General features: G+C 39.0%; 1 protein-coding gene across 1 annotated transcript; it reads right to left on the reverse strand.

The window, feature by feature from the left end:
* Nucleotides 1-1617: 1617 nt before the first annotated feature.
* LOC139462403 (protein ILRUN-like) lies at nt 1618-11949 on the reverse strand. Its single transcript, XM_071244096.1, has 5 exons — nt 11683-11949; nt 9980-10134; nt 4035-4232; nt 2708-2976; nt 1618-2036 (listed from the first exon to the last, which is right to left on the reverse strand). The coding sequence occupies exons 1-5, from the start codon at nt 11835-11837 to the stop codon at nt 1968-1970; spliced, it is 846 nt and encodes a 281-aa protein (XP_071100197.1). The 5' UTR covers nt 11838-11949; the 3' UTR covers nt 1618-1967.
* Nucleotides 11950-12760: the final 811 nt, after the last annotated feature.

Genomic DNA, 12760 nt, shown 5'->3' on the forward strand with positions numbered 1-12760 from the left:
CTGAGTATGGTTTTACGCCGCTTTTAGCAATATTCCAGCAATATCACGGCGGGGGACACCAGAAATGGGCTTCACACATTGTACCCATGTCGGGAATCGAACCCGGGTCTTCGGCGTGATCTTATTGGAACAATGAATGGCTTGATTCATTTGTCAAAAGTAGTGACTACACTGCAAAGCAGCCCATGTATTCACAGGTAAGGGAGGAATTTTGAGGATACAAAGCCTGTGAAGTATTGATACAGTTTTCTCTTGTCCCCCATGCAGGTCAAACCAGATAAAGGACTGGACAAGACCTACTTGACCAAGTGACCTGACACATTACATGTCTGGAAACAACACCTCACATATATCAGGCTTACACCTCACATATATCAGGCTTACACCTCACATATATCAGGCTTACACCTCACGTATATCAGGCTTACACCTCACATATATCAGGCTTACACCTCACATATATCAGGCTTACACCTCACATATATCAGGCTTACACCTCACATAGATCAGGCTTACACCTCACATATATCAGGCTTACACCTCACATATATCAGGCTTACACCTCACATATATCAGGCTTACACCTCACATAGATCAGGCTTACACCTCACATATATCAGGCTTACAAATTGTTGTAGTTATAATACTACTTAGTGCAAGTGGGACCGAGTTGGATACAAGTTGGTGAACGAGTTGGTAAAACAGATGGACAGTTGTTAGATCAATGACTGATTCTGTTCACGTTTGGTATTGGATGTTAGTCTTTTACATATGTACAGAGACCTCAAGTTGAAGGCAAGAACGGGCATCACATAAGGAATGAGTGAGTATGGTTTTACGCCGCTCTTAGCATTATTCCAGCAACATCACGACAAGGGACGCCAGAAATGGTCTTCACACATGGTACCCATGTGGGCAATTGCACCCGGGCCTTCAGTGTGACGAGGGAACATGCCCAACTGTCCAGCATCATGTATGGGACAGGTCTTGAGACATGATTTTACCAAGTTTTGAACCAAATCATAGACTATCTGCCAAATCAACAATCTTGAATCTGAACTGGTCTCAACCATACTTAAAGACTTGGAAATCAGCCACACTGTCACATAGTTACCAGTGAGAGTAAACAGGCACCGGGAAATGATAAGTAGTGGATTTTCCAGTAAATCTGGAGGGTGATGGGGTATACTTACTAAACTAAAAAAACAACTATCGTAAACACAAGATGCGTCAATTGTTATCGTAAGAACCTAACTTGTGATGTCCATAAGTACCTGCTTGACACAGACTAAGCTTTACAGTTTATCATAATTGTGCTAACATGGAACAGCCAACCCTCTACATACATCCTGCGTTAAAAGAGTTAGGATAACATACTTTTGTAATACGCCAATATAACAGGAATAAGATCGTCACCATTCTTCATAATAGGCAATGGTCATGATGCAATACACGATGACCTAGCTGCTGTGTGTGATGTACCTTCACTGCTGTATCACTACAGCCAGGAATCAACACGACAGGTAAGAAATGCCGAAGCTGCTACATCAGACAATGACCCAGGACCGTGTTAACGCAACCAAAATCTCAATGCACTCTTGAGCTCAAATCCACAAATTATCCAATTATCCGATCAGATGATTCATAAAGATTCTAATACCATTCAATAATTTACAGTAACACTTGATCTAATCCATAAATTAATTTCCAACAAATTTTACATAATTTGTAATTTTCTACAAAACTATACAAGGCTTTCATCATTAGTCTCTAGATTACAAGATTTCCATCTGTAGTCAGTGAGCAAAGTGTTCCTCCTTTGAAGGGATATGCATCATACCCAGGCTCCGCTGTCCCCGGCAGGTTATATGTAACAAGCTCTGTCATCACTTGAGCTTAGCTCACCTCCACTCAGTCACGCTTCATTCAAAAACACTCGTACGCACGACGCTGGAGTTCACGTTTCGCTATGACATCTCTTCATCCTGGGAATGGTCTGTAAGCTGCTGCATCATGCCGGGCGTCTCCTGGGGGGGCTGCAGAAAAGGAGACAGCAGACTGCATCGACAGCATCAACGTATCAAGAAACTTCCAATTGATCAATGTACACAAGACTTATCTATTGCGTATACTACGCACTCGTGTGTTATATGCACCCTTAATTATGGGCAAATAATTCTGGAAATAGATATATGTCGTATATAAACATTTCAGGCAGACAGTATCAACCACGAAATTTATCTTTTAACTCTGTTTTTTTCACCCAAAATAATATTCTAATAAGAGCTCCCTATTTCTAATTTTGAGAGTGCCCTGGGCGCTTATCACGTGGAATGCGGTCTTCTTAAAACCTTAATAGCTTCACAGATTTTTGTGTGTTTTGATTTGTTTGTTTATCTGTTATTTAACTCTGAACTCAGCAATATTCCATCTATATGATGGAGGTTTGTAAGTAATTGCATCTGGACCAGTCAATCCAGTGATTTACATCATGAGCATTTATCCATGCAATTTGGGATACGATGACATGCATCAATCAAGTCAGTGAGCCTGATCACCCGATCCCGTTAATCGCCTCTTATGACAAGCATGGGTTGCTGAAGATCTAATCTACCCCTGATCTTCATGGGTTGTGTGCTTTGACTGTACATGGGGAACAAGGGACACCCCCCAGCATGGCCAGTGTCAAATGTCTTATACACGGTACCTGTGACAGTCCTACAGAGAAGCCAGGCCAGGGCATGGGTAGGGGTGGATTTGAGGGTCCTTCACAGTGTGGCTGGTGGCTCGGGGAGTGCATCTCTCGAGTGGGGGAGTCAACACCATCCTGGTGGCCTATCTTCTCTGGAGAACCGAAGGGGTTGGCTGCCACCACGTTGGTGGGACTCTTATGGAACTCCCCTCCGAAGCGTGAGAGTTGTTGAGTTACCCCCAGCAGGCCTCCTTCATCCACGTTGATTATCACCCATATCACTTCTGGGAAGGAGAACAATCACACCTTGTATTTCAGGCATCAAGGGTGTAGGAACATATCATTTGGCAAGAAGACAACATGAAGACATGTGCACAGACTCAGAATTAACTCAGAATTAACACTTAGTAGTCCTGTTTCAATCCCCACATGAGTTAATGTGTAAGCCTATTTCTTGTGGCTCCTGCTGTGATATTCCTGGAATATTGCTAAAAGTGGCGAAAAACCATAATCATTTACTCGCCATCAGCGACTAATATTCTCATGTTGCACAAAGCTACCCTAGCACGATGATGATCGTAAGTCAATGCTAAAGTATGGGAACTACGATGGTCTTATCACATTCACAAGTTGCTTTGTGGACATGGATCAAATAAACCAGTCAAAAAATGTGATCAATTCACTCAGTTCATGAACACACAACCTGATGCTAAATGAAGCAGTCATGGTTGTGTGAGTTGGGATTCACGCCGCTTTGAACAGTATTCCAGTTACATCACAACGCATATGAGCTTGATGTGGTAGGAAAGCCCGAAGCGATGCATGTCTTAGACGAGTACCATTTTAGTGAAACCCACCAGCTTGTAAGGTGCCTGCAAACCTACAATTTAGTACAGACATTATTGAGAATTTTGTCATGCCTTGTTCCATAAAGCAATGTTACTGCTACGATGTATTAAGTCTATGTAAACAATGGGACTTTGTGGAACGATACCCTGGGCCTCATTCCATAAAGCGATGTTACTGCTACGATGTTGTATGTCTATGTAAACAATGGGACTTTGTGGAACGATACCCTGGGCCTCATTCCATAAAGCAATGTTACTGCTAAGATGTCGTATGTCTATGTAAACAATGGGACTTTGTGGAACAGTGCCCTGTTCTTTGAGAAATCTACCATACTAGGGTACTGTTCCACAAAGCAATCTTAGCTCTACGATTGTCATAAGTCCTTGTTAAAGTATGGGACGAGGACCGAATTAGCACTAAGCTTGATTTAAAACTTTCAAAATTCCTGTATAGCAAAAGGCACCAGTTCAGCACTTGAGTAAAACATGCTCACCTCCAAACCCAACCCCAGTGGGCGTGTGCATCCTCCACTGCCCATGGTATGTCCCCTTCTGAGCCGGACTGGTCATCTCAATACTGATGTCGGTCATCTGGCCTGGCTGTAGTGTCTCCACCATTGCACGATCTGTGATACTGAGGTTGTCCCCACTGCAGAACTTCAAGCTGCAGCCAGGGGGCCATGCTTCTGTACCTGGGAACACAATGGGGTCAACGTGGTCAGTTGTCAGTAGGCCTAAAACCCTGCACTGAACACCCTGCACCCTGCTGCTGAATAGTGATGTCGCAATTCACCGCTATACTGGTGCATCGTCTGCAAACTTTGCACGATGTGATACCCGACGCACTTAATTTGGCATTGATTCACATTTAAACACAAATCGATAGTCCATGTTGATCTCACATCAATATCAACAACAAATACAAACTATTTTTAAACTCCTCATTAATTTCTTGGTTGTCTTTCAGATACGAAAGCGGCTCGATAACAAGGCTGACCAGCTATTTCGTTGCAGCCCCTCATAATACAGTACATAAACTTAATTGTTTATTTCTTATTAGTCATGTCAGTTTCTCGTACAGTATACAGTACGCTGATCACTGTCGGATTAACGAGACTGATTAATGAGTGATTTCGATAATTTGTTGCAAATTAGGTGTCTGAGTCGGAGTGCGAGACTGTCAGATTAACGGGTCTAAATAGCACTTATTTAATCGGTCCCCATCATTAGTGTAGGATAAAGCCGATTGTCGGATTAACGAGTGTCGGATTAACGAGACTGAACTGTAGTTGACTTGACTCAGTGTCATGCTGATGGGTATCAGTCAGTTGTCCTTTACCTTTATGAGGGAGTATATTGACTCTATTCTCAGTCTAATGACTGGGTTTTCTGCACAAAATGTTGTAGATGCAGTATTGAGATATCTATTGTATCTAGGCTTCTGTATTGATATATTTATTGCATCGTGTGACACCTGTATCGTGACATTCCTAGCACTGAACAAGCTAAAACCAGGATATAAGAGATTCATTCTCACAAGTAAAAAGATGGTTAGTGTGACACCTGTATCGTGACATTCCTAGCACTGAACAAGCTAAAACCAGGATATAAGTGATTCATTCTCACAAGTAAAAAGATGCTTAGTGTGACATCTGTATTGTGACATTCCTAGCACTGAACAAGCTAAAACCAGGATGTAAGAGATTCATTCTAACAAGTAAAAAGATGCTTTGTGTGACACCTGTATCGTGATATTCCTAGCATTGAACAAGCTAAAACCAGGATATAAGAGATTCATTCTCACAAGTAAAAAGTTTAGCACTGAACAAGCTAAAACCAGGATAAGAGATTCATTCTAACAAGTAAAAAGATGCTTTGTGTGACACCTGTATCGTGACATTCCTAGCATTGAACAAGCTAAAACCAGGATATAAGAGATTCATTCTCACAAGTAAAAAGATGCTTTGTGTGACACCTGTATCGTGACATTCCTAGCACTGAACAAGCTGAAACCAGGATATAAGAGATTCATTCTCACAAGTAAAAAGCTGGTTAGTGTGACATCTGTATCGTGACATTCCTAGCACTGAACAAGCTAAAACCAGGATATAAGTGATTCATTCTCACAAGTAAAAAGATGCTTAGTGTGACACCTGTATCGTGACATTCCTAGCACTGAACAAGCTAAAACCAGGATATAAGTGATTCATTCTCACAAGTAAAAGATGGTTAGTGTGACACCTGTATCGTGACATTCCTAGCACTGAACAAGCTAAAACCAGGATATAAGAGATTCATTCTCACAAGTAAACAGATGCTTAGTGTGACACCTGTATCGTGACATTCCTAGCACTGAACAAGCTGAAACCAGGATACAAGTGATTCATTCTCCCTAGTAAAAAGATGCTTAGTGTGACACCTGTATATTGACATTCCTAGCACTGAACAAGCTAAAACCAGGATGTAAGAGATTCATTCTAACAAGTAAAAAGATGCTTTGTGTGACACCTGTATCGTGATATTCCTAGCATTGAACAAGCTAAAACCAGGATATAAGAGATTCATTCTCACAAGTAAAAAGATGCTTTGTGTGACACCTGTATCGTGACATTCCTAGCACTGAACAAGCTGAAACCAGGATATAGGAGATTCATTCTAACAAGTAAAAAGCTGGTTAGTGTGACATCTGTATCGTGACATTCCTAGCACTGAACAAGCTAAAACCAGGATATAAGTGATTCATTCTAACAAGTAAAAAGATGCTTTGTGTGACACCTGTATTGTGACATTCCTAGCACTGAACAAGCTAAAACCAGGATATAAGAGATTCACTTCACAAGTAAAAAGATGCTTAGTGTGACACCTGTATCGTGACATTCCTAGCACTGAACAAGCTAAAACCAGGATATAAGTGATTCATTCTCACAAGTAAAAAGATGGTTAGTGTGACATCTGTATCGTGACATTCCTAGCACTGAACAAGCTAAAACCAGGATATAAGAGATTCATTCTCACAAGTAAAAAGATGCTTAGTGTGACACCTGTATCGTGACATTCCTAGCACTGAACAAGCTAAAACCAGGATACAAGTGATTCATTCTCACAAGTAAAAGATGGTTAGTGTGACACCTGTATCGTGACATTCCTAGCACTGAACAAGCTAAAACCAGGACATAAGTGATTCATTCTCACAAGTAAAAAGCTGGTTAGTGTGACACCTGTATCATGACATTCCTAGCACTGAACAAGCTAAAACCAGGATATAAGAGATTTATTCTCACAAGTAAAAAGCTGGTTAGTGTGACACCTGTATCGTGACATTCCTAGCACTGAACAAGCTAAAACCAGGATATAAGTGATTCATTCTCACAAGTAAAAAGATGGTTAGTGTGACATCTGTATCGTAACATTCCTAGCACTGAACAAGCTAAAACCAGGATATAAGTGATTCATTCTCACAAGTAAAAGATGGTTAGTGTGACACCTGTATCGTGACATTCCTAGCACTGAACAAGCTAAAACCAGGATATAAGTGATTCATTCTCACAAGTAAAAAGATGGTTAGTGTGACATCTGTATCGTAACATTCCTAGCACTGAACAAGCTAAAACCAGGATATAAGTGATTCATTCTCACAAGTAAAAGATGGTTAGTGGTTTGGACTGGCAAATTCAAGGGCTGTTGGTGCCTTTTTACTTGAAATCATTATCCAGATTTTCAGATCGGTCCCCTAGACATTAGAAGAATGACCTTTCAATATTAGCAAAAATTAGGAAAATGTCCTAATGACATTTGTCATCTGACATTTACAGCAAACATTCTTTACTTTCTCAAGATCTTTGTTCAGATTCCCAAAATTTACCTCGAATATAAATTAATGTGAAATTTCATGCAAAAATTTCTTTTCTAAACATAAACATCGGTGGGACAGATAAAATATCTTCACTGGTCTCTTTGCTGCCTTGATAATGTTTCCAAAATATCTTTTTAGGTCACATGTTCATTTTACTTCAACATATTTGAGACAACCCCAATTCACACTCAGGGGCATGATAACGCTGAAACACTGAACCGTACCACCTTACCATGCTTACTGTGCAAATGATTACAGAATAATACAAATCACATTGTAAACTTAATGTTACAATGACCACTGAATCATTTTATTCTAAATTGTCAATAAAAAAATACTGACATATAAAACAAAGCCAATGCACAAATATGTGTTATTTTTACCTCACTCAAACATAGTCTATTTGATCAGATACACAAACACATTGACTGCCAAGTATGTAGAGGCTGAGCTATCGGGTGACAGTTGACCTCGTGAATATCTTTTTATCATGTTTATAATCAAATGGATCTTCAACAGATACATGACATGAATACTGACATATTACAAAAGACTAAAAAAGTGTGACCCAATTTGATTACCATGTTGCCATGGTTACAGTCACAGCATATTCAGCCTTGAACCTTTTGAAAGCCATCCAAATTACATTTAAGTGTCAGACCTATGTCTTTTCAAACAAAATGCAGAGTAAGAAACTGGCTCCAGTCCTTTAGTCCAAACAACATTCCATGCGTAACAGAAGGCATAGCACTACATGTACCATCATGTAGTAGAAATGTGCTATGTTCTTCTGTATACGTTATCATAAGGATTGGAGACCTAAACACCCAATAATACCCATAAAGCATTGGTGGGACGATACACCGATTGGATCGCGATTTTTTACTTCTCGATACAAATATCGATCACAGTCGCACACTAAGCAAAAAATATCGATTCTGACCTTAAACATGTTAAATGTTTGCTTTAATCATGTTAATAACTGTTCCACTAAACACTAATCAGTAGTACAAGTTAATAGTGAAAACATTAATATTTTCATTTGTTGTGCTGTAAACTGTAAATCGTCAGTGTGCCAGGTATTTGGACACCCAATATATGAAAAAGATGGCTTACACACAATAAGATAAAAGCACATGCAAGTACAATATATCGTGATACATATCAGATCTTGAGTAAGGTATCGAAATACTTATCAGATCTCACAGTTGGTGTATTGTCCCAGCCCTACCATAAAGGGTGAAAGGTTGAGTCTTTTTCTTTCCAAAATTTGGACATGTGCATTTTAGTGATTCTTGTTGTTGATTGCTCTTGTTGATTGCACATTTTAAGAGATATGAAAGAGTGAAATACTTTGCTTCCTCCATCAGTTTGTTTGTTTCTTTGTTTAATTCAGAGCTACAGATAAGCAGCGTATTTGCGTAAAATACCCCAAAATAATATTCAAAACCCAATTACTTTTAATCAACTTGTGTACAGAAACACATGCATTAAATGAAAAACTCAAATGTATAAAAACAGCACGCGTAAATACACAATGAAGCTTAATCATCATGCATTTAACACGTTCAAAGGAGCTAATTTCCGAAACACAATTAAGTTAATATACTTTCGGAGTCAAGTCTATATATTTAGTACAGTTATATACATCTAAAACATAATTTCATTTTTTTCACTAATTTGGGGGAAAAACCCAATAGACATGATAGAGTGATGAATAGATGAGTGAAAAAATACTGGTTACCCAATGAAAAATGTAATAACCCAATTAAAATAGAAACCCTAGAGTAAAAACTCAATTGCTCAAAAAGTTATCTGGAGCTCTGTTACTTGTTGTTCAATGTCACAGTAAGATTTCAAATCTGGGTTAGAATAGGTCTTCAGCAACCAATGCTTGCCATAAAAAGGTGACTGTGTTTGTCGTTAGAGGCGACTAATGGGATCGGATGGTCAGACTCCTTGACATGGTTTATAGATGTCATCGTATCCCAAATGCGTAGATCGTCAATCACTGCAATGTATTTATAGACGGCAGTCATATAGCTGGAATATTGCTGAGTGCGTCGTTAAACAACAAACAAACAAAACAAACACAGCAACATTTCAGCTTAATGACTGTGGCCAGTAAGTATTCAAGTATCAAGTATCAAGTGATTAATATCATGAGCAACGATCCACGCCATCAGGGTACCATGACAAGTAATCATCGGAGTCACTGATCCATTAGTCACATTTGACCCGTGAAGATCCGGGGTAGAATAGGTCTTCAGCAACCCAGGCTTGCTGTAAAAGGTGACTATGCTTGTCGTAAAAGGCGACTAATTGGATCGGGTGGTCAGGCTCACTGACTTGGTTGATACAATCATCGATCCCAATTGCACGGATCGATGATCATGATGTCAATCACTGGACTGTCTGGTCCAGACTCGATTATTTAGAGACCGCCGTCATAAAGCTGGAATATTGCTGAGTGCAGTGTAAAACAACAAACCAACCATTAGTCACATTGCACAACAAGCAGAGATTGCTTGGGCCCAATTCTAACCTAAAAATCCCACGGGGGATCCGTCCATTCCATCCACTCACCTCCGTTTTGTACCCTCCATGTTTTGATGAACTTGTTGTTTGGTGGTATGGATTCCCCTTCTCCTATAGTGACATCTTTGATAAAGCTCATTGATGGCAAGTTGACAGGGGGCTGTTCAAAGTCATAATAGGAACCAATAGCTTCTTGTAGGTTCCTGCATGAAGAGCATAATAATTCCAGTTCAATGCAGTCACATCATGTCCTTCTTTAACCCGGGCAGAAGGAAATTTGATTTAAAAGAAATAGAGTAGACTAACATATAGACTCTGATATGAACATATCGTACATAAAAAAACAGTTGTTCAGTTATCTTAATAAAAATATAATAAAAAGGAGCCCAGTGACTCTCTTCATTTTCAGATACTGCAGTAATCTAGACTTGCCAAACATTATAGACTTGCATGGGCTGTATTTGATATATATTTGTATCAGGGTCTGTAAGACAGACTAGAAATAGAGATACTTTCTCCCTTTAAAATAGACATCAATCACTCAGGAATTGGTAGCATGTTTTATAACTCTAGGTTCAAGAACTGGCACAGTACCACTCTGTTAGGGAAAGATATGCATCACTATCGTTGAGAGCGGGCCAAACCTTATCTACTATGCACTGTCTTAGAAAGGAATCTCACATTTGTTATTATAAATAGCTATTTATCATATCAAAGAATAACATATGTTGCTTTGATAAATATGAAAGTTGTGAGATCAATTGCTGATGATTTAGAACAAATATGTATGTTTTTTTTCATTTGAAAGTATACTAATGGGGAGAAATAATTATTTGTACATTTATATTTTATTAATATTTTCTTGGTTTGGAAGAAATAATGGAACAGATAGGAAGGGAAGAATTTGTTTGACATTCTGTGTTGAACATGTTGAATGTACCATGAAGATGACTAGAAATCATTTGGCAATGTAGTGACACATCACTTCCAAACATTTCATGTTGTTCATAAACATATGAAGCATCTAATCTTAAAGCAGTTGTTTCACGCACCAAAAAACACCCATGTAAATTGTTGTATTGTAATGTTTTGCCGTCTTTGTTTCTTATAAAAATGCACTTCCTGATTGTAAAATTGCTAATCATTGATATAAGAACTCAGACAGGCTGTCAGTGACTACAGAGGCTAGCCTGATGCCCAAGTGAAATCTTGCTTGGTCTAGTAAGCTCAGTTAATAGTAGATCATATTAAAGCTATAATCTATTGAAAATTATGCCAAGAGGCATTTTGGGGCCACTAGTGGATTCTACATGTTTTGGCACAGACCGGTTTGATCCACTTCTTCTATGAACACACTGTTTGTCACTGTAATGACAGCTGTGACGACACTCCGCTGATCTGATCTTGCATTTTAAAATTGTATGGATACCACAACCTATCTCTAACATATTAACAGTGAAGGCTAAAATAGGGCTAGGGCGAAACTGGAAAGAATGGCTAGGATCTTATAGTTAGAAGTAAGCACGCTGCACTTGTTAAACTGATATCAACATAAAATATGAGTTACAACTGAACATTTTAAATCTAAAACATGTGATCTTGTGTGCAAATTGAAACACCCTTCATGTTTCACAAATTTGTAGGTGTTTCTTTGAGATTTATTTGAATCGTTTTGAGTAAATATTAGACAATATGTTTTACAGTTACAAACACCAAGTCGTGTGACACGACCCAGTTGTTGACAAACATACCAGTTATTCATATCAAGAAAAAATGCACAAGATGACGGATTGAGTTTGTTTCCCAAGAGTTTTTGAAACTCTGCAATGAGTACATCTCGGTCCGTGGTCCCCATAGAACTAAACTGCTGGAGCAGCTGTCCGTCCAAATCGTTGTCCACGTCCATAGCTGTATTTCAAACTAGATTCCACCAAATACTTATTTATTTTCTACCATTTGTTGTCTTAGGAAGCGAACGAAATATATCTTCAACATCCTCCAAACGTGTTTCCTTTTCGTCGGAATATTGACGTCCGGATATAAACTCTGCGCATGCGTCTTTCGCATGGCCATCTGGGAGATTTTATGTAGATTAGCCACGTGCAAGAAACTGTAAATATAAATAGTATCAAATTCGCATATACGCCAAGGAACAATGCTAATAATAACATGCAATTTTATCTATCTGTTTGCAATAATTGTTCAGTAGTTAAAACTTTGAGGATAGTAGATGAATGTCATCGACATTCTTTTTTTCAACAGAACACCATGCCGAAGATACGTGTTGTTGAGTTTAAAATCGGAAACAGAATAAAACATACATAATTGTTTGCGTATGATTCGTTGGAGCAATATCAGAATTATACGAATATGTTATACACGTTAAAGATGTAACCCCCCGCAGAGGCAGTTTAGAATGCCCAGGTACGATACAAGAAGCGGACATAAAATATCCCGGTTCCCACCGGTACTTGAGTTTGGGTTTTCTTGGAAATCTCGATGTCGAAACCTAGCAAATAGAAATATTTTCCTGACCATCACATTTGTGAGTATTTAGTATCCGAGAATTACATTTTAATATGTCATATACGGTTATGGTTTCTTGGTTTGTTTGACAGGTGATACAATCGTGTCGAAAGCGACATAGAAGGCAGAGCCGATGACACTGTGATGAACGGTTGTAGTTTGTTTAACGCTGCACTCAGCTGTACAGAGATACATGTAGGTCTTGATTGTCATCACGAGCATCGAGCCGCGTAATTGACTCAACCATGTCACCGTCGCTAAGCGCCCGATTAATATAGTCGTCTCTTACGATAAACAAAGATT

This window comes from Haliotis cracherodii, unplaced genomic scaffold (assembly GCF_022045235.1).
Source record: "Haliotis cracherodii isolate W230 unplaced genomic scaffold, xgHalCrac1.p SCAF_15, whole genome shotgun sequence".
NCBI lineage: Eukaryota > Metazoa > Mollusca > Gastropoda > Lepetellida > Haliotidae > Haliotis > Haliotis cracherodii.